This window comes from Aythya fuligula, chromosome 2, assembly GCF_009819795.1.
Source record: "Aythya fuligula isolate bAytFul2 chromosome 2, bAytFul2.pri, whole genome shotgun sequence".
NCBI classification, from domain to species: Eukaryota; Metazoa; Chordata; class Aves; order Anseriformes; family Anatidae; genus Aythya; species Aythya fuligula.
In genome coordinates this window covers 35980252-36003024 of record NC_045560.1, presented here as the reverse complement: position 1 = coordinate 36003024, position 22773 = coordinate 35980252, and the positions used below count along the sequence as shown (strand labels likewise).

Here is a 22773-nt window from a genome sequence, read left to right as displayed (position 1 = left end):
ATGGTTTAGCGGGTGACATTGGTGGTTGAACCAGATGATCTTGGAGGTCTTTCCAACCTTAATGATTTTATGACATACATACATATATATATACACACACATATACATATACACATATATATTTATATATGAATGTATGTTCAACACCAGCCCTATTAGACTGATAACTCATTCTCAACCATTGATAAAATTCAGACAAATTTTTCAGACAACTGATTCGCGGAAGTAAAACCTATTACTCAAGTTTGGTTATTCTTGTTTATATTAACAAATAGAAATTATTGTCAGTTTTCACAAAGATAATCCAGATCAGGTTAGTTATTTAAAGTATAATATTTATATTTTTAAGCATCATACAGAACAAAACTGCATGTATATTACTACACAATTTCAAATGAGCAGCTTCTCAATGGGAAGTTGTATATTTTCATACATAGATTTCAAAGTTATTGCACTTCCTCTGAAAAATAATTTGCACTTTAAAGGTTTGATGAGCAAAGTTCTAACTCATCCATATTTATCCCTCACTACATTTATTTTGTAAAGTTAAAATGAAAATCATTTTCCTCAACTATTTTAATATGTGTGAACTTGCAGTTTAACAAAAGTAAACGTGTATCTTACTTCTAAAATTCAATGTTTTCATCCAAAATATTAAATTGCTGAATTTATTCAGGGGCTCCAAGAACCTGCTTTATTTAATTATTTGTATCAGAAAGGCAATTAAATTTTCCAGAAAAGCTCAAGCAGAACTCTTCAAAATATTCATATATGTAAAATCATGAATTGTTACATATAAGCCATACAGACAGTAATTATTACGAGCTACTAAAGGATTTAAATAACTTACATACCATCAAAACTCTAAGCCAATATATACATTAAAAGACAGAAATTAAAATGACTTAATTGAGCAGTGACTAAGCCAGCGCCTCAGCTATAATTCATCCAAAGAAAAGTCTTTTTCTTTTCCTTCAATTTAATAAAATGAGTTCTGCAAAGAGCTCATGTCACAAACCCCAAAAAAAAAATGTCATTTACAGTTCAGAGCCAGACAAAAATTTCTGATATAAGAATAAAAATAATAATAAATGTTTTTAAGACAGAGGTTTCCTGATCAATTTTTTTTCCTTTCTGGTTAGCATTTTCTTTTAGGTTCTCATTTAACATGTGCTAATGTAATGTTAACAAAAACCTCTAACCCAGAAGTGTGTCTTTTCCCCAGAAGGCTTTCAATTTAAACTTAAAACCAAGACCTAAAACACTTATTTAACTACACGAGAAGTAAAATGTCTCAGCTATTAAAAGGAACAACCCAAAACGTTTTTCTTAACAACAAACAGGTAAGCATCAGCCCAAACTCTAGAGCCCAAAAATGCAACATCAGCTTTCAGTCTCTGAAACAGTAAACACTCAAATGAAAAAAGATGGAAACTACACATTTACATCAGGCACTGGCACAGGTTGCCCAGAGCAGCTGTGGATGCCCCATCCCTGGAGGTGTTCAAGGCCAGGCCAGATGGGGCTTTGAGCAACCTGGTCTGGTGGGAGGTGTCCCTGCCCATGGCAGGGGGTTGGAACCAGATGATTTTTAAGGTCCCTTCCAACCCAAACCACTCCACAATTCTACATACTATCAGGTTTCAGACATTGAGGGCTTGGACTCCCAACAGCAACAATGAAGTCTTTTTCAAATAGGATAGAAGTGCTATCCACAAACAAGAAAGGCAGCTTACAGAAAATTATCTTTTTTTTTTGAGTGCTGGCTGTAAACACAATACTTCAATTACTTTTTATGTTCTTTTAAAAAACATTCTAAAAGAGGACAGCAGATTTTCTGCACAACACCCTTCAAGTAAAATATCCTCCTGTTGATATGACATAAAACTAAGCTAATGTTACTTTAGATTTATAGACTAAATTCCATATATGATTGAAATGGTTAGGGTTAAATGGTTAGGATTACGTCTTAAAATTTTAGTGAGCATGTAAAATCTAAATAATTAATCTTTACTCAATACAAAGCAGGAACAATTAATTATCAGTGAAATTAAGACTTTCCTTTTTAAAATCAATTTCTCCTGCAATATGGAAGCAGTTTAGAATGAGAAGCAATGGCATTAATACTTTAATTTTAGCATCACGTAAGATTAAAACGGAGTGTAGATCAAAGTGATTGTAAAAAGGTGCTGTAAAATAGTCTTAGCCAGAAGTTGGACAGCTAGGGTAGAGACCGATTAAAAATCAAAGGCTGTAAGTATGTAAATAAAATAGAAACCAAGTAATTTTATAGGCTTGAAGAGACAGCAAATGAACATTTTTAGCATGCTATGTTTGGTGACATTTATAAACAAACACTGATAATGGAGCATAAATTGAAAAGCTGTTTACTATACTGTGTTTAACCTTTTAAATCATGGTTCCAGTCTAGCAAGGCACTTTGATTCTTCTTTGTAATGTAAATATCTATAAATTTGGTAGACAAAGTTCCAAGGTTTTATAAGTTCCATACATTATTATTACAGTTGCTCTCCTTCTTATGTGTGGTGTTTAGAATTACTGCCTCCAGCTAAACTAGATTAATTAAAACTTAACTTTTATTGTGCTTTCTTTTGAATTAGAAAAATATGAAAGCTGTATTAAAATTACATCATTGTTTAAACAAAGAGAATTTAAATACCAACTACTTGAGATTCTAGAGTTCTACAAAACGGTATCTTAATCTGAAATTAGTTCAATTTCAATTTACCAGTGTGTAAATTTCTGTGTTTAACAGATATCTGTTCATACTGGATTTTTTTTTTCACAGGATGTGTTTAAGTAGTCTGAACAATCATAACTTTTCCACAATATCATGCAATACTGTCTGAATGTGAATTGATTTTATTGCTTCGCTTTTCACAAAAACACCGTTTTGATTAATTGCCATATAATACCTAAGAGGTACTTCCAGCAGTAGCACATTAGCATTAATATTTCAGAATGCACTTGTCTGATTTTTACAGTAATGGTAATGAATTTGATTAGACAGAGAGCTCTTGAAAGCAGCATCCCATTTTCTATCATATAGTTAAAAAGCAGAGTACTGCTTGTTTATCCTTCTTCTCTGATAAAGGTATTTTTTTCAGTTGTAGTTTACTTAAGTCACTGCTGCCACATATGTCAAGCTGCTCTTATTATTACAAGTGGTCAACAAAGAGAACCGCAGATGTCAAACGGACTTGGTTGTATGCACACATCATGAAAAACCTACAGATTTTACTGCTGAAACATGTGCATCTCTAGTTATAGGCCACGACTGGATAAAAGCAAAAACAACCCTAACCAGTGATGGAAAAAATAAACTGTCAGGCTAGGTATGTAGTATTGACATCTTACACCAAGATTTCAAAGGGAATAGGGTTTACTAATCATGCTGCCTGTCAGCCAGTAACTCCTGAAAATATCAGAGAGTGTCTCTCGCAAAGAAATGAAATTCTTCCAACTTTATGCTCTGTTAAGAGGAGAGAACAGCTGCAGCATGAAGCCAAGAATTATCTTTTCTGTTTGGCCAGGAAGCACATGCACGCATCAGACATCAGCCTCTAGCCACAAAAGGAGTGAACCTCTTTCAATGAGGGATACCAAGGAGTAGAACAGGAAGGAGGCTCAAAGTTCACTGAAAACCTGCTGAAAAGCAGGGATGCTACTGAGGTGAGAAAGGAAAAAGTGACAGAAATCCGAACATTTGGTAAAATGTGGAGCTAACTGCAATCTGAAATTATTAACTTACAGCACAATCTGCAATCAGAAAATTATTTTAGATCCTAGATAGAGTATTATTCTAGACAGAATGGAAGAAAACTTGTAGCACTGTAATGTTTTTGTTAGAGTTTATGTAGAAATTTATGTAGAAATGTTAGAGTTTATCTAACATTTAGAAATGTTAGAGTTTATCTAGAAAATGTTCTAGAACACTATTACAGAACAGTAACAACTATTTTCAAAGGTTGAGTCAGTTTTGGGAAATTGGTATTCTGTGGTTTACTTTTTTCTTTTTAGTGTTACCATCTGAACTTGCAGTTTAAAATGCTAATTCGTTTTGGCAAAATATTCAAACATGGAGAAGTACCTTTGAACTGTAAACAAATTATCACTTAAAAGTAAACTGCAATTCCTCAAATCAAAGAGCCCCACAGCTGCCAGTTTACAATATTTAACAGCAGTCCTGACAATACCTTCTCACTGGTAAAGAGTTCCAGCTGTGATGCCAGTTCCTTTATTCGTCTCTCTTTTTCCGCCAGCTGAACCTATATGAAAATCAGATTCAGTTTACAGTTCTTATATTACTGAATAGACATTACTTCCCTGCATAATATATTGTGAAAACAGTGCATTCAATTACTTCAGTTCAGCTTTCAGATGGAAAAAGAACTTGTCTACTACATTCACATGAAACACCTACTACTACTACAAATAATCAAACATTCTCCATAAGTTTATCTATGGGGTAACAGCAAGACACTGGCAACCTTCTCTTGTCAGTTTTCAGAAAACAGACATGGAACGATGAAATCCCAGGTAAAAAAAAAAAAAAAAAAAAAACACAAGAGGAACACCAGTGTTACTGAAGGCAGAGGGACACTGCTCTCTAGAAACAGCTGCAGGTTTGCAAGCTTCATCACACTATTTCTAAGGAATTTGCCAGCAAGTACTTCAGTGATTTCTTCCATTCACTTCTCTCCATCTCATGTCCCACAACAGAACTGAGAGAACCAAACCACCCTCCCAACTCAAAGAGACTACATTTGTTTCACAAACATCCACCACGTGGCCCTGTTGGGTGATCAGGGAGAAGACAGATGCAACTGACATATTACAGAAAGCTTTTTCCTCTTTGTTTCCAAATTATTACTTAAATAACCTTTCTCTTCAAAGTGCTGTTTTATTTGGATCCTGGTTTACTTTGAAAACCACCTTTCCACTTATTTATCTGGCATATAAATGCAATACTTTGTATAGTTAAATATCTTTTTGTTTTTATGTTTTTGTTTGTTCGAGTTTTTTTTGGTTGGTTGGTTGTCCTTTTTTTAATTCTGAAATTTTCTCCCTTAGTAGAGTTCATACTGACTGGGACAAAAAGCTCATTTTTTCCTCCCCTCCTTGCACCCTCCTGAATAAGAAGCAGTTTTGAATTGCAGCCAAAATACTTTCAGTTCTGGAACCAATTATTTATTACTCCTGCTGTTGAGAAGTTAAAAAAGAAACTGTTTTTTCATTAAATTATGTGTGGCAACTGATCACCGTTAATTAATGAAGTTAAATAAATTTGGAAGAGTCATGCATTTTATTAAAGTGAAATTAGAGCTTTAAAAGAAGTATTGAAAATCACACAGTGACTACACAGCCTACATAGTGCTGAAATGCTCCATAGAGTATTTCAGTATTTTATAAAGAAAAAGTGTGGTAATTTCTAACGAGGTAGGGCTCCTACTAGAACTAATATAATCACAATTGTGTTTAAATCCTGTTCATTGCAATGGGTAAAGATGGGCAATATAGAGCATTTCTACCCTACTGCACTAACAATCACCATTAGATTGAGCAGAAGCATAAAAGCTGGTCTTGGGGAAATCCATTGCATTTATCTTTCCCTTGTTTACCCAGCAAGCCACCGCAACATATGTTCCAGTATCACAGCCTCAACGATTAAAGTTCTGTGTAAGAAAGCTGTCCATTACGCTTGACTTTCTGGTGCATGCACGTTACGTCACCGTACCAAGATTATAGTTGAGCTCCTCTAAATTAAATCTCTCAAAAACGTTTTAAAAACAACCTATTATTTATAGTGAATCTCTCATTAATTCAGGTGAAATGCATTAGATGTTAGTACACTGGTAATGTTGCATGCAGTAGGAAGATTTTAGATAAATATGCCAACCGATATTCCTGCTAGTATTATTGTAAGCAACAGAAATTAGAACTCTCTAGCCCTTTTTTCCTGTAACACAAGATTAAAGTCATTTAAAGGTTTCTTTAAATCCACAATATGAGAAGACTGATAGCCATTTAGTAAGCATATTACTTAGCAGGTCTGTCTTACTTTAAAAGAAGCATTAAAAGAACATGTTGTTCCTACAGATTTTCTATTCAGGGCAAAAGTATATGTAGTGTTTTTGTCTCATTAAAACCCTTATTACTCCAACTATCAGAAATGAGCATGTAAGTTAAGAACAGGACACCATTCATTGTCACAAACAAAATCCATAACTTACTTTATACTGATCCTCCTTTGCTGCCAGCTGTAATTTTATACCCTCATTGATTTTCACTTGTTCTTTCCACTTCAGCTCCAGTTTAGCAAGTTCATCAGCATAAACACTGCATTTCATCTTTTCACCCTATAGTGGTTCATAGCACAGCATTAAGCATTTTTTTTCCAAACAATGACACTGAATAACTCTATGCTTTCAGAACTACTTACCTCATTATTACTATTTTACCGATTTTTACCATTTACAGAAGTCTTCAACAAATCTAGCCTGACTCAATTACAAGGCTTTGAGCATAGAAAATTGTGAACATGATGTTTAATACACTTTTTTTTCTTGCTTAAGTTTCCAACAAGCTGCTATTCCTCTTTAACTTAACTGTTTCGAGTTTCGTTGTACAAACACAATCCTAACACCATACTGTAATCATGCTTACCCTTTCCAGTGTCTCGCTTCAATACAAAACCTTCCCCCATGATACTTTTACAATCACCCTAAATATCTTTCATCCAGAAGGTCAAAGGCAAGGCTTTACTCAAGCACTACTACAGAAGAAATAGCCAGTGGAAGCCACTGAAGGCTTTCTTTAGACAGGGCAGTGAGCAGAATTACATGGTAGTTATTACATCCTGGAGAGCACATTAAAAAAGTAATCTCCTTCTGGTAAGTAAGAGAAACAAGATGATAAGCTGAGTTCATGGCAGTTTAGGAATGTGTTATGACCATTTGAGAAGAAAACACATTGGTGTAGAGAAAAAAAAACACCACAGTTTTTAATTCTAAACTTAACTCTAACTGTTCTGACTTCATAATGTTATTTTTTAATCCCCAAAGGAGAAGCAAACAACTGAAGAGACGAGACAATCCAGCACCCAGATGGCATTTCTTAAACACTTCTACAGCCATCAGTTTTTCATGATCACTACTAATGAAACACTCCATCATTACACATACATCCAAACTAGCTGCGTGAAAATCAAACTCATACTGAGATGTATTAACATTTGAGGGGTCTTACTATTATGGCACTGCTAGTGCCAACGTTGGTTCAGAGAACAGCGCAAGTGCACTTATGTACCACTGAGCCTAAGCTACTAAGCCCCACCCACCTGGATATCAAAACCATATAAAAACCCAGGACAGTCGGATTTGGAGGGAATTATTGCACTTGAACATCACTTCAGCTTAATAACTGCTCTGCTTTTTCCAAACATCAACTTGCTTAGAGCAACGTGCTGTATTTGATGTATTAAAGCAATTACATTTAACATATACAGTTAAAAAACGTGTTCAAAAGCTTGAGCACAGAAGTAGCAATAGTTTTGTTCGTTTGTTTTTCCTGCATTTGAGTTATCCTGAGCAGTCTCCATCTGGACTCCCTAACACCACAGGTAATTGAGAGCTGACTCAATAAAAATGTGTTTTCTAACGTCAACATTTCTACCTTAAGCATGGAGTATCACACAAATAAGCAGCAAGGCAACTCAGTTGGGTAGGCTTTGTGGTTTTAAGATTTAGCACCTAGAGCTTTCTGTTCAGCTTTCCGAAGCAGCCATTTACTTACTGCCAACATTTGCTTGCATTTCTTATACTTCTCTGTTTTCTCAGCAATTTCTTTATTCATTTCACGTACTTGCTCCTTTACCATGAATTCCGAAACTACATCAGGTGAAATGGGGCTAACTGTGAACATTGAAGAAAAAAACATGAACATTGATTTTTTGTTCCATAAATAAAGTATGCATCAAAAGAGATGATAGGCTAAATTTGACAATGCATCAAGAACAGAGTGCTCCATGTCATCCAATAAATACTTATTCAGAGACAAACACATCAGTAGCCACATGACACTGAAGGATCAGCAGTCATATCAGCAAGGCAGTGTTCAGCACCCTCTCTCATACTGCAGATGAACATAACTTTTTTACATTGATCTGTGCAGTATATATAGTTATCTAGTTATATATAGTTATATAGTTATCTCTCCCATGAGCTCCCAAGAAAGTAAACACCAGAATACCTTCTTATCAATATTATTCTAGATACTTTATTCTTCTGCAAAATCATTAAATTCCTCAGCAACCTACTTCATCCCATCACATATTATAACTAGACTTACTGGGATTTTATTTGTTTTAGGAAACACTTGTATTTAATTAAGATGGGATGAAAGTGACCAGAAATTACACCCTAGAGTCTCCACACAGAGAAAGAATGTGTGACCTTGTAAGGCAACAACAAAATTAGTCATCGTTTACTAGCATTTATCGATTTAAATTGAATATTAAACTAGGTTCAGTTATAACCTATTATATGTTTATTTTAGAAGATTAGTTTTGTAAGAACTTAATAGTTCATAAAGATTATAACCTAGTTAATTTTCTAATAAACTACTATTGCCTATAAATCACAAGAACAGTCTGTAGACTTGACCTTGTCATCAAATAATCAGAACTTTACTGTGGATTTGATTTTACAGCAGAATGCTCCAGTGAACGTTCATTGTACGGTGACTGCAAAATTTTCACACTACTGTACACAAACTGAGAATTTGGGGTGGAATTTTTTTTTTCCTAAATGAACTCTGTTAGCTTGGCTAAACACACTCTGTTAACTATCAAGCAAAATTTATTATTTCAGTCCTACTTGCATTAATATTAATAATATTAATTGAACTGTTTTGAAAAGATACAATAAAATAACTTATGAATGCTAGTACTTGGAAAAAAATCAGCTTTTTTGATGCATTCTCACATTTCTAACCAGCTTCCTTTACTTCAAAGTAGACTGAACGACTTCACCTAGTTTATAGTAGAAAAACTATTAGGGACTACTTCACATAGACAACGCTTTCAGGATGATATAAACATACAAAATTTAAGCTGTTGATACCTGGAGATGCAGACAACTTTTTGTCTGTAACGACGGCAGTAGCTGTCTCAATGTTAGATGCATCTGTCAGTTTCTGTTGACTCCCTGCAATTTTCTTGGTGAAAAGAAATTTTGTTTTGGTATTTTATTAAATGAAAACCAAAGCACAAAGTAACATATTTATTCCACTATCACCTCCTCCAAAATTGGATGAGGAAGAACTGCTCATGAAAACAGGAGAAAGTAATAAATATGTAAACATAATTTATTCTACTAACACTGAAACAGTCTCAGACAATGATTTTTATAATCTTATTTCATAAAGATCTTTTTTTTCCTTCCCTAGAAATAGCAATTTTAAAGGAAATTATTAGAAAATCTTGTTCTCTAGATAATAGGTTATACTTAAATCCATCAACTTAAATCTAACATTTCATTAGAAAATGTAATCAGTATTACTAATGAATAATTATAGGGCACTTCTGGTGCCCTAAGTCAAATTAGTAATATTCAGTGTTTCTATCAGATCTGCAATATAGCCAAAGATACAGAACATTTTTAAGGAGAAGCCACAGTCATTATGATATGATACCTCGTTCACCATTGACCTTCTGGATGAGAATCAAACTCTGAAAGTAATTTGTGGATCAAAACTGGGTAGCTTCCCTGTTTGTTCTGGAGATCACAGAAATAATAAAGACTTTGTCCTAAGAAATCACGTTTGTACATCTTGCCATTGACATTTTGCCCACTGAAGTCTCTCTGCTACTCGGTCCCAGATTTCCCCAGATTTTTTAAGAACTCTGCTCTAAAATCAGGGTTTTTTTTTGCAGAAAGAAGTTAAACAGTTGCTGAAAAGCTACAAAATAACTGCAATTTCTCCATTCTACTTACTGCCTGTTCTGTGAACTTGTTTACTTGTTTTTGAAGTTTCTGACATTCTTTGAATTTTTCCTTGTAATGGTCAGCAGCCATTTGTAGACGAAGCTTCAGATCTTCAACTTCTCTGCGCAGTTCCTGCTCCACTGTGTTTGAAGTTTCCTTTTAAAAAATAAAAACTGTTATCCCTTTTGTTCAAATAGTACTACTCCCTGAAAAGCCTTTTTTTATTATTATTATTATTAAAGAAAGCAAAGTAGTCTATGTAAGTACAAAAGGCTGTCCTATTTTGTAATAATTACCCAAAAAAGCATATTTTAAACTCCAGGATTAACTAAGCTGACTGACAGATTTTGTGAATACATATAAACTCCAGTAAGGAAAACTAACAATTACCTGTTCATTTTTCAAAGCTGTGATTTTTTTAAGTTCAGCTAAAGCATCAGCAAGCTGCTTTTTCAACTTTTCATTTTCCAGACGTGCACTGTGAAGATCTGCCATTGTCTTATCTCTCACGTTTACAGCATCGCTCAACTCTTTTGACATTAGGACAGCTTCTTGTTTGCTAGCCTGAATCTGATCCTCAGCTTTCCTCAGCTGTTCTTTTAAAATACTTGCATCCTCCTGTGAAAGAGAGAAGGGAAAGAGAATTGATCAAATTTTAATTCAACATTTAAATCAAGATTGTTAAAGGTAGGAGAAACATTCACAAGAAAAATCAGCTTGTTCTGGTGGCTCTGGCAAAAATACCAAATCCAGAAGTTTGTGCACTAGTATCATTTTCCCCATTTGCCTTCTTTGCCAACAATGGTATCCATATTTCACTAGGATATAAAGGTCTTTGCACAATCACCATTTCAAAACACATGTTTAGGCATCATCATTTTACCTATATTGGATTTTTGTTGTAGTTTCAGCTTTAGTTTAAGCTTATTGCAGAACATCTTATTACCACAGAGCTCCTAACAGGCATAAATGGCCATCCAGCTTCAAAAACAGAGTTGATCCCAGAGTAAGACACTGCAGGTTCCAGCAGAATAGGAAGCCTTACAATGCCTACAAGTGGTTTATGTCAAACAACACAGAATAGAGCGTTGGAATGTTTTTCCAAACAACTCCATGTCCCAAGATCTTGAATAATAAGCGTTTCAGAAGGAAAAGAGAAGAATTAACAGAGAATTAGCTGCAGCATGCAGCACTATAAGGCTCTTGGCATCGCTGCAGCTCGATAAAGCAGACCAAGGGCCCACTGACCAAACTGTGAAACTGGTCTCTCAACACCCAGAAAAGCCCAGAATTATAAAAAAAATAACATAAAAAATAAAAGCTGTTATAAACCAGTTGCAGCCATTGGGCTTCCTGAAGACATTATGAGCTCATATTCTTGAGTCTAGACATAAATTCAAGCATCTCTAGTCCACTATTTGTTCATTTCTAATAATCACATAGAAGATTGCACAGCAAGTCCAGTAGAATAGTAATACATCCTGTAATCATTTAAAAAGATGGATGAACTAGTAGGTGCCCTAAAGAACTATACCTTAACTATTTTTTACAGCAAATCCTACATCAGTTACATGTTTCAGTAAACGTATTGTTTCCAGTAAACAATTTCGGTGTAAGGCAAAAATGTTAATGATCCCACCAGAAAAGTTATAAATGCTTCTCAAGATAACCAGATGACGTTTGTTTCCTCCAGTACACACGCTACGTTTTTAATTCTCAAGTAAAATAGTGTAGTAGCTTAACATATTCTGAAACAAAACTGTAGAGCAGTCACAAGACAAAAAGAATGTAAACTGTAATTTAAGCAAAATAGTGGGTTCTTTTTGTGTTCTTGCTGCTTCCACTCTTATTAGCACTTGTATTTTACATTTCTAACTTTAACACAACGTCTCTTCTTTCAAAAACTAGATTGCTTTTTCAGTAAGACAACAGACAAGACACACGAGATGGAAATGAAGTCAGTGCATCACCTGGATGACCTGACTTTTCCATGCTGGCTCCTAAAACTGTGTCTAAATTAACTCTGGTTTGGATCAAGAGCACATTTCTGAAGCAAACCCCCCAGTCATTCCACCATTACCTATCATGCTAGATCACATCACAGAACAGTCTCAAGGCACAGACACTGGGCTCCTTTCAGATGAAATGAAACAGGAAGATAGATGCTAATCAAGGACAAACCTAATGCACTCCAACCACAGCACCACACTAAAACTAATCTGAAGTACCCTTCCCAGACCACAGGCAGCATGGATACCAGTTCTTCAGCACATTCACTATCGTGTTGCACCACACTACTTGCTAACCATAATCCTGTCACACTGAATAGCAGAAGTCACCTCCTCTTTATATGTCCTACGGACACTCATACTGCTAACTTGTCAGTTGGTTTAGTCCATTTATGTGACATCTTATCCCTCCTCAGGTTTTACATCATCATATCTTGACAGCACCTGAGTCCCTCAGTACATCTTCTGAATTTTCCTCTTTTTTTCCCACCATCATCCTCTTCATTCTAAACACGGCCGCATTCTTTTCTCTATTCTTCATTTTCTTTCCTCTTTCATGAAGCTCTTAGCAACTCAGAGGAGTGCACCACTTTTACTGAGCTCATAAATTACTTTTTCCACACAGAGTTCACCTCAAGCTGTCTCATGTGAGACACCTCAAGAAACTCAGAGTGAGCAAAACAAAACTGAATTTACTTTCTCCTTTGTTTATTTTCTGCATCTGCTGAGAACACCACAATCCTCCTGGCTCTCAACCTATACATAGGAAATATCAATTCTTCCTTTCTCTTGTAAAGCACATACTACCCTGGATATATTTATTTTAAAGTAGGCCAATTATAGTAGTAGCAATGCTTACCTTATTTGATGAGGAGAGCAAAAAAGCTTTCTTCATATTTTCTTTTTCAGCTATAAATAGCTGTAATCTGCCAACCTCCTCTTTATAATACGATATCATGTTTTCTTTGTTTGCATCCAAATTCTTAAACGTCTGGATCTCTTTTACTAGTTTGGTGTTTTCTATTTCTGTATTCTTCAAGTGTATCTGTAATGATGCTAAAAAATGTCAAACTCTTCTTCCACAATAAAAAAAAACTGCTGTTTATCTGTCCATTTAAGTGTTTGCTAAATTCTAGCTCATCTCTGAGACAGATTAGGACAGGAAAAGAAAAAAAAATTAAACATTTGATAATATCACTGCCCTCACAGCAGAAGATTTCTGGTTGGAATCCTTTCAGCTTGATTTCAGCTCTAACAACAGCTCCTCCACTCTACAGGTTGAAGGTAAGCTCTCATTTTCTATACAAAACACACTAAGCTTTTCAAAACTAACTCTTCTCTTCACAAATGCAGTAAAAGGAAACACAAGCAAGAAAATGACTTAAAGCTACAGAGAAATGAATCTTCTGGTAGTATCTACTTGAAGATGTCTAAGCAAACAGGACTATACCACCAATATCCAGTTACCAAGACAGCAAACTACTTTAACAACCCTAAAGCTGTTTTTAAGATGTCACCAAGTCTATCATATAATGCCTAAAAATGGTAACTGTTGTATTCAAGTGCTGTTCAAAGACTGCAAGATTTGAGTTGCTTATTTACAGCCAAATTCCATGCTTACAAAAAACATTTTGAAATTTTAAGATGACTTCTGGTACAAATCTAATGTTGCCTGCCACATACAAGATGTTTTCCTATGAACGTAAATAATCTTTTAAACATATCCAATTTGTTTTACACAACCCAAGGATTTCCTTATTACAATAAGTAAACCAGACACAGGATTTTTTCTTCAAAAGAAGGAGTAAGAAAACTAACAGTGATCATCTCAAGACAAGTTAGGGGGTCACACTGGCAAAGCCTGATCAGTTTCTCTATTTACTTTTCTAAGCAAATGGACACATCAAATTAGGCAGGGCAGTACAGCAAGCTCCTACAAAAATTAAACATACATGTTTGCTGTAAGGATGGTTCCAGCAGTCCACTTAATTCAGAACTTCTGTCTAGTTGAGTTGAAGACTATTTACAAGACTTTTTGTTTGTTTGTTTGTTTTAAATACGGATGTTTCTCAACACCACCAAAAGAAATCATTTATGCTAGTGAAAAATCAGTGCAGCACAACTCCTCCTATACTTTCTCAAAGTTACTCAAAGGACTCAGGACCTAGAAAACATACTCTTGGGAGAGAGCTTGTAAGAGTAAAAATTAATTTATTTTTTCATAGGTATGTTAAGATAACCAGTTACTGGATGATGCACTGCATATACCTAAAGAACCTAAGAATTTTAGGTTACTGTGCTTGCATTTCAACAAACTGTTGGTACATTCTCCTTACAAAACTTTTTTACATGATGGGACGAATTCAAATGCCATTTTCCCCATTCATTCTTATGTAACAACTTCTGTAACTCTTAAAAATCTATTCACAGAAATGCCCCTTTTCACTTATTCCTTAATAAATATCATTTATCAGATCTCTCTGTAAAACATTATTACCTTTATTTCAAACCACTTCATTTCAGTGTACACAGGTACAAGGAATAAAGTTACCTTATAAAGTTCTTTTTCATCCTTTTCTGTCTTTAACACACATTCAAGTTGCTCCTTCTCAAGCATCACTTTCTTTAGTTTGTCCTTCATACTAAGAAATAAGCAAATTAATGGTACAGAATTATTAATGCAGAAAAATCATACATATATTAAAAAGTGATAGTTTAAAAAACACACATGGAAAGAAACCATAAAATAAGGAAGGTAAGGGTCAAAATGACTAAATACCTGTCTAACTCTGTTTCTTTCGCAATGGCTTTTTGAGTAACAGTCATGATGTCTTCTTCAAGCTGGAGAACTTTTGAAGCAGCCTCTTCATGCTTTTTCTTCAAATCATCATTTTCAGTTTTAAGAGTTTCTGATGCTTGAATATTAGCCTTCAAAAACAATTGCAAATATTTCATTTAATAATGCACTTCTCCAGAACTACAAAATGCTACTTGAATTAATGCTCAAATATATAAATTCTGTTAATTTCTAGGTTATATGTATATATATATATATATATATATGCATCATATATATTTTATTTCAAATAAGGGAATATTTCACAAACATTCCATTATTTACTTCAAGTTTTTTAAGCTTTCTACACAAAACATTGTTTCTATAAATATTCAATAATACCTATTAATTTACTATCAGAAAAAAAGATCAAAATTCACATTTCAAGTAACATTTAGCATTCTCAATCATCTATTAATGCAATAAGCAATGCAGCATCCATATATGAACTTGAACTTTCTGCTTAAACAGTATCACATTTATCAACTAAAATAAATTACATGATTTAAAACTTTCTAAAAATGTACAATATTTGAAATTACTCAGTGCTTTTAGTTTAGAATACATATAAAGCTATAACATAAGGCAGATGGTCATTAGATTTCTTCTCTTCTGTAAGCTGTATGACAGGCCCATTTTGAACCTCCTACCTGGTATTTACAAACATTAAATTCACTGTGCTTATTTAATAAAAATAATGAGTCAATAAGGCGTTTGTTTCAGTGCAAGCATTCAGTTTTGCAGAGACTATTGGAAGAGAGGCTGGAAAGCTGCCCATCAGAAAAGGACCTGGGGGTATTGGACTATAACCAAGGTGGCCAAGAAGGCCAACAGCATCCTGGCCGGCATCAGAAATAGCCCAGCCGGCAGGACTAGGGACTCAAGCAAGCCACAGTAAAGACAACTGCAAGCAAGAAGGAGAAAAAATGGAAGCAGTGATACTCCTGATGATGAGCAGTTAGCTATAAGGTTACATTCTACCAGCTAGCCCATTTGGAAGGCCTCATAAAGCTCACAGAGGACCACGAAACAATTGCAGGATTCAAGTCATAGAGATTGGAAGCTAAAACTGGATGATTACCACACCCAGTACGGATTCCCTTGTAACACTCACAGATACAAGATGAGCAGTCACTGCAAGTACAGCATGCATTCGTTACTCTAATTACTGTAATGTCTATCTATACCATCCAAGGCAGCGCACAGTTAAAAGTCATCTTCACCACAGTAAAACGACCATTTAAAAACAGGCCATCTTAAGCCAGAAAAACGTGATTTTTAATATAATGCTATTTTCCTGAGAAAATAAATCAGAAACACTAAATACATTACCATTTCTGTTATCAAAATTCAATAAAGCTTCCCCGTGGCAGTGATAAAAATCAAAGTGTAAACAAGGTCAAGACAGACTGACCAACACAACTGACTACAGCGTACACTAAGGTACAAATTGTCTTTTCACCCTGCATTTGGAAGATTAAAGCGCTAGTTCATCTGTTCATCATTTTTAAACAAAACTTAATGCCCTGAAACAACAAAACTGTACTGTTACATCATGAGAAACACATCAAGCAGAGTTCATGGAGAACCCCTACTGGCCAGATTCCACTTAACTAACAATGTTTTAAGTACAATAAAATATAATGAGGACTGTTTTTACTCATTAATTGTCAAAAATACGCTGTTTGCAAGTGTAATTAAGCCCTGCTTTTACAAGCAACTAAACAGAGGTTTGGGTATTATGATTTGGGGGCGGGGGGCAGTGAATTGTGAGGGTGGCAAATGTAACTGATGTCTCAAATACTTCCTGAACCCTAAACAGGCACCTAAAGTAGATTTTAATTTTTGTTACAGATACTATTAAAAAGGAAGAGGACCAATCCATTCCAACTATTTGAACTCTTAATTGGCTTTATTATATGCCTTAATAGAATAAAGTATTTAGAGAAGGGATCATGAATGCACTGTTTGTTGAAAACAGTATTAAAGACAAGACCAAGAACTCCTGCAAGGCTTTCATTTTTGAAGAGCTATCAGTTCCCTGCAAACAAAAGTGCACGTACTTTGGTGTAATGAAGGCAGGATATTTTAATTAAAGTCGGTATTCCAAGTAAAACTTGCTATATAACCAGCAGCAACAACACACATTACAACTGCTTGTCCTTCTCTAGTGCAGTGGAGACTAATTACCTGCCCCTGTTTTGAAAGTCTAGTATAGTAAAAAGCCTATTTCAATGCATATCTGTTTTCTCTAAACACCACTTTGGCATAACTGTAACTGCTGTAACCCAAGTGCCTTCAAAAGAATTTAATCTGATACATTATATATACAAACTGTACAAACAGTTCAAACAGGCTGCCAAAGGTAACATATATTAAAAGGAATTAATAGCCTGAAAAAATACACTCCACAAACAGCATTACAATTGATGCTGCTTTGCTAGTTATTCTAAAGGGACATGGTATTAAAATGTAAAAGTTCCATACTTAACAGATTCTCACCTAATAAACTTGTTTAGATACAACTAAAGCCCACAGTTTTGAAAGAAGAAAGGATTAATTTTTAGAGACGACTTGTTATTTTACAGAATTCTTAGCAATTCAATTTAGATGCTGCAGTCCCAGTCCCATACACTCTGGTTACGGTGGTTTCAGAGCCTATAAAATTTAAAATGAGTACTCTCAGACTATTTTACAGGTAAAGGTCGGCTGTGTTTTAGGCAGAGTCTCAAGTGGAAGAATATAATAAACGTATCAACACATACAACCACTGCTACCAAGATGATAATTAAACTGCTGCTTAATTAATTTCTTTTAATTTATCTGAAACATCTACAAATATATCTTTCCTTCCACTGTTTTAACAGAAAGAAAAACAAACCAAGAGCATGGATCATTTCAATGAATCGGTTTAAAAACATGTGACAGTTTCGAGATTATTTTTACATTGGATCTTATCTTTAATTCAACTTAGAAATGCACCCCCTCCTCCAAAAGAGTTGCAAGAGTATTATGGGTGGAGGGGAAAAGCAAACTGCATCACAAGGGGCAGAATAAGAAGCCAGAAGTTACTTAAGTCAGCTTCACTGCTGCAAAACAAAAGCTATCAGAACAAAAACTCCTGTAATTACCCAGAGTCTCACTAATGAAATGCAACAAAAAAAAAATTAAGGTAGCTGTTAAGTGGATCTGTTTTCCCAGAATCAAAATCCTACATTGAAAAGTCTGATGTACCACCCCCAGATAGGGAAGGGAAAGAAAGATGAGACATCAATATATTTATTTTTTTATTGCTATTCTAAAGTGGCAAAAGACTTTAAACTGATTATTGTAAAATTAATTTTATTGAAATCACATGACAAACTGTCCCCCTGGTGCAAAAACTGCCATTATAGATAATTTACTTATTACACTTCATTTACTTATTTACACTTCATTACAAAAAGATGCTATAAGAACAGTGATTTTACATCATCTAGTGTATCCTGATAAATACATCTAATACCCCTACCCATGTTTTAAAAGCTATTCTATACCAGAAAGTGTCACCTTTGAGTAACAGCTAGTATCTGCAACCTGGATTTCATTTTTTACAGAATTCATCCATTATGAAAGAAGAATGAAAGGCTAAAAGCGACCTATGAAACTCTCAGACTAAAGAGGTCAATTCACCAAATGCAAGATGACTTCAAAATAATAATAATAAAAATAAAAACTGCCATCACTTTTCAAGTTTTAGCCGGATTGATTCATTTGGACGTAACTTACTGTCAGGGGAACCATTACCCTTCATATCCCATAGAGAATTTAGGAGATCGAGATTAATTATCTGCTGGAGCCTTTTGTTTACCCCCCTGACATCGTAGGAGCTCCAACAGAATTGTGTAAAACACTTGGCTGACATCATGCCCCGTTTAAAGGACCTCTGAGGACAAGTGATGAACACAACACAGTACCACTGCAGCCACCGCAAAGCTGTCTGAGTATTCTCATGACACAGGGCCCAAATGTTCTGAAAGGAAACCTCAAATTGTGTTTCCTCTCCCAAGTAAAATTTAATAATGCAGCAAAGTAAAACAGGAAACCAATCCCAAACATACTGCCTGATTTTAAGTTTTTATCTTTGTCGCTATGGTTGGCCACAGAAATACCGCACTAAACACCTCTAATACAAAATTTAATACATCACAGCAGCAGTGATATAAAATTAACGTTACTGAACAGAATAAAAACTCTCTCTCTCTCCAAAACTAAGGCCTAACTCGGTAAAAGTTCATCTAAGCAACATCAGTCATACCATTACTTTCATGAACTGACTACAGACATACAAGTTTTTGCAGGAGGCAGCCAAAGTGGTTACACACACACTGATTCTGCAGCATGCACTTACATTTCAGAATGTTAGATGCTTAACGTTTCTTATAATTTCACTTTAAACTGCAAAAAATCACTCTCACAAACATATAATTTGAATTAAAGTACAGGCAGAATACCTAACTAAAACATGTAAGAGCATCTCCAATCACTCAGTGAAATAAATATAAATTGATCAGTTTAGGACATATTCATATACCGAACAATCACTGACACCTTAAAACTGGGTTTGCTCTTTACCGAATGTTTACAGCACCCGTCGGTCCTATAACTGCTGGTTCCAACCCAAGCATTTCTGAACGTTTTCTTTGTATCTTTAAGTCATTATTTTACATGATGGGGCTTTGTTTTGTTTTACAAACGATGCATTTCCCTGACTCTTGGCTTTTTGTACAAACAAAACCAACATAACTTGATTTAAAGAGCTACAGAAAAAAATACTCAATTTGTTTACTTTTACGAACCGGGCACTTGTACTGCAGACACACTGCACTGCACGGCATCCTTCTGTCACTGTCTGACCAGAGAAACTCCCTAACTCTTTCGTGTATAAAGCTACTATGCAGGAAAAATACCTTAGTAGAATTGGGATTTGGATGGATATCCCATTAAAACTGCCTATCAAATAGATGAATTAGCCCAGTTTTGAGAAGTTAAATGGTGAAGTAAACTTTCAAAAGCTGATGAGAGAACAAGTTATTGAGTCAGTAAGTTCACTCATGCCTCACTTTATGTCAGTGTCATAATGGAAACACTTTTCAAATATACCCAGGGTCAAATAATGTGCAGGATAATTAATAAATCTGCTGCTTCTGTCTGAAGTTAAACCTTAGAGAACACCACTGCCACAGAAATATGACTTGTCACCACTCTAACCTGATAGAAATCAGTCCAGAAGTGCTCTTTGCCCACTAGAGGGAGACAAATGACTGCAAAAGGATCTGATGTGCAAGCTGTGCTCTCTACAAAAACGTTTAAAACCCGTGTGTACAAATCTGAATGGTTGCTCAGTGTCAGACAAGCAAATGCATGAGCGATACTATAGCTACTGTATATTCCCCCCCCTTCAAGAAAGTAATATTAAACCTTGAGGGAGTAGACAAGGGCAGTGCTGCCAGAGAACACAAAAAAATGCATTGTTTTTATTTACACAGGTATATATATATTTTTTATATAAATAGCATGTAAGATATATAGGAGAAATATTTGTGTTGCTATTTTATTTGTATTGCCTTTTTTATATATAAAAATGCAACTGATTTTTTGATTCAATGTTCTTCAACTTTCTTGAAAGGAAAGTATTTTCAGGTAAAAGCAGCTTAGCAGTGCAGCTCTCACACCAGGGTGTGTACCAGTAAAAAGTGATCTCAGTAGGAAACCAAAGGAAAAAATTAAATGTTAAAAGAAACCTGGAAGAGTTCTGGTGACCATGCATCTTGTGTCTTTGTAAGTAAAATTATCATAGTGAGTAAGCGCATCATTATTTTAACAGTGTTGTATTACTAGAGTTGCAAGCTATATATGCAATATGATTCAAAATTAAAAAAAAAAAAAAAAGTTATCAGGGAACATCATCCTTGTAAAAATATTACTTCATTTTATTCCCCAGATGGCATGAAATTAAGCATAGGAGTGGTTTAACTGGCATGAAAACAGGCTGCAGAAGGATAGAGTGTATTTCTGTACCAGGACATGCAGCCCTTTTCGAGACTAAAAAGAATGTGCATGTTGGGGGGCAGGAGAAGGTGGGGGTCAACTGGAAAGAATTGCTTCCTTCCCCCAAATCTGATCTTGTTCTAACAGCTACATACTGCATCTGCTAAAAGGCCTTTAGATGAGAGAGGAGGAAGAGACCAACCTAACACAGTTAAGACTGAATTTGGAGACTGAAATTCTACAATAGCTTCACATATTTAGTGGCTGGGGGGAAAGGTTGGCTAAGGGGCCCACAGTGGCAATTACAAGACATGAAGCTGTACTGGTTTTGACTGGGACAGAAATACTTTTCTTCCTAGTGGTTTGTATGATGCTGTGGTTTGGATTTGTGATGAAAACAGTGTTGACAACACACTGATCGTGTAGTTATTGCTGAGCAGTGCTTACACAGCAACAAGGCCTTTTGCTACTCACACTGCCCTGCAAGTGAGCAGGCTGGGGATCCACAAGAAGCTGGGAGGAAACACAGCCAGGACAGCTGACCCACACTGACCAAACTGACCACGCCATATGACAGCATGCTTGGCAATTTAAAATAAAAATAAATTAAAAAAAAAAAAATGTAGGACTGCAGTTGCTCAGAAACTGTCTGGGCATCAGTCAACTGGTGGTGAACAACTGTGTTGCCCATCACTTGTTTCTTCTTGTTTTTGTTTTCTTTTTTTTACTTATTAGATGGACTATATCTCATCCCATGAGTCTGCTAACTTTTACCCGTCTGATTCTCTTCCCCCCTCCCCCTGGAGGGGAAGGCGAAAAAGTGGTTGGGTGGTGCTCAGCTGCCTATCAGGGTTAAACCACAGTAGCAGTGTGTACTAATCTAGTCTACCAAAATATTGTGTAAAATCCATCCTGCTTTTTGCACTTGTGATCCACTAAAGGAAAATAAGAATATGCGTGTTTCAAGTGGAGACCTGGTGAAGTTTTCCAAACTTCACTCCATATACTGGAGAATACAAACATGCCTCAAGCCATCTCCTTTTCTATATAAAGGGCAACAGATAATTTCAGTAGACAGAACTGCTGAAAGAACTGAATATCTATCCACTTGCAGCACAAAGCTAGGGATTCCATATGAAGCACAACAGCAGGGCTGGAGCATATGGTCCCTGTGAGCACAAACACTGGCAAGCACAAAGCTGTGCGTCTTGCAGATATTCTTCTTCTGTGATGGTGGTGATGACAAACTGAGAAAACTAGGTCTGCAGAACCACTGTGTTGAATACCAGAAAAAATACACTTTTTTTTTTTTACTCCAATGTGGTAAAATAAGATGCTAACCCTAAAATAAAAGCCTTTAGAAATAAGAAGGGAATTGGAGTACTGTAATATGCAGGACTTGAATGAGAAGCAATGTTTCAACAACTCAAATAAACAATCACTTTATGCCTTGAATTCATTTATTCTGCCCATTTTTGGTATGAAATGAGATAGAAATCTTGTAAGAAGGCAACAAAAGCCTGTATCTCCTGAACAGCAAGAACACTTAGCAAACCAAAATCTGTAGTTTGTTGTGACCTTTACTGTAACCTGTCAGGAGTGATACACAGGGACTCACCTGTTCTTGAAATTCAAGAAAGCCAATCTTTGCATCACTTAGAAGCATGCATACTGCCCAATATTCAAACTGTGTGGAATACTGACTGCATTATACCTGAACAGATTTATTTATCTTATTTATTTATACAGATATAGATATATTTATACAGATTTATTTTGGCACAGACTTTGTTCCTAAAAGATTGAATCTAACTTTAGTGTGTTTCTTCCTAATATTTGTCCCAAAGAGCCTCTAAAGAACCACTTTAAAAGCATCCCAACCAGTCGAAAA

At 35.3% G+C, this 22773-nt stretch overlaps 1 protein-coding gene across 3 annotated transcripts in view; it reads right to left on the bottom strand.

Annotated features, from left to right (window-relative positions):
* The window catches only part of TAX1BP1 (Tax1 binding protein 1), a 55741-nt gene that overhangs the window by 9475 nt on the left and 23493 nt on the right, over nt 1-22773 (bottom strand). Inside the window, exons 6-14 of one of the 3 annotated variants that reach the window (XM_032181392.1) lie at nt 14796-14944; nt 14568-14658; nt 12876-13061; nt 10398-10625; nt 10017-10163; nt 9144-9237; nt 7816-7934; nt 6255-6380; nt 4218-4289 (exon numbers count right to left, since the gene is read on the bottom strand). In XM_032181392.1, coding sequence (XP_032037283.1) covers nt 4218-4289; nt 6255-6380; nt 7816-7934; nt 9144-9237; nt 10017-10163; nt 10398-10625; nt 12876-13061; nt 14568-14658; nt 14796-14944 — 1212 coding nt within the window. The remainder of the gene's footprint in view (nt 1-4217; nt 4290-6254; nt 6381-7815; nt 7935-9143; nt 9238-10016; nt 10164-10397; nt 10626-12875; nt 13062-14567; nt 14659-14795; nt 14945-22773) is intronic. The other 2 variants (XM_032181393.1, XM_032181394.1) reach the window with 2 other exon arrangements.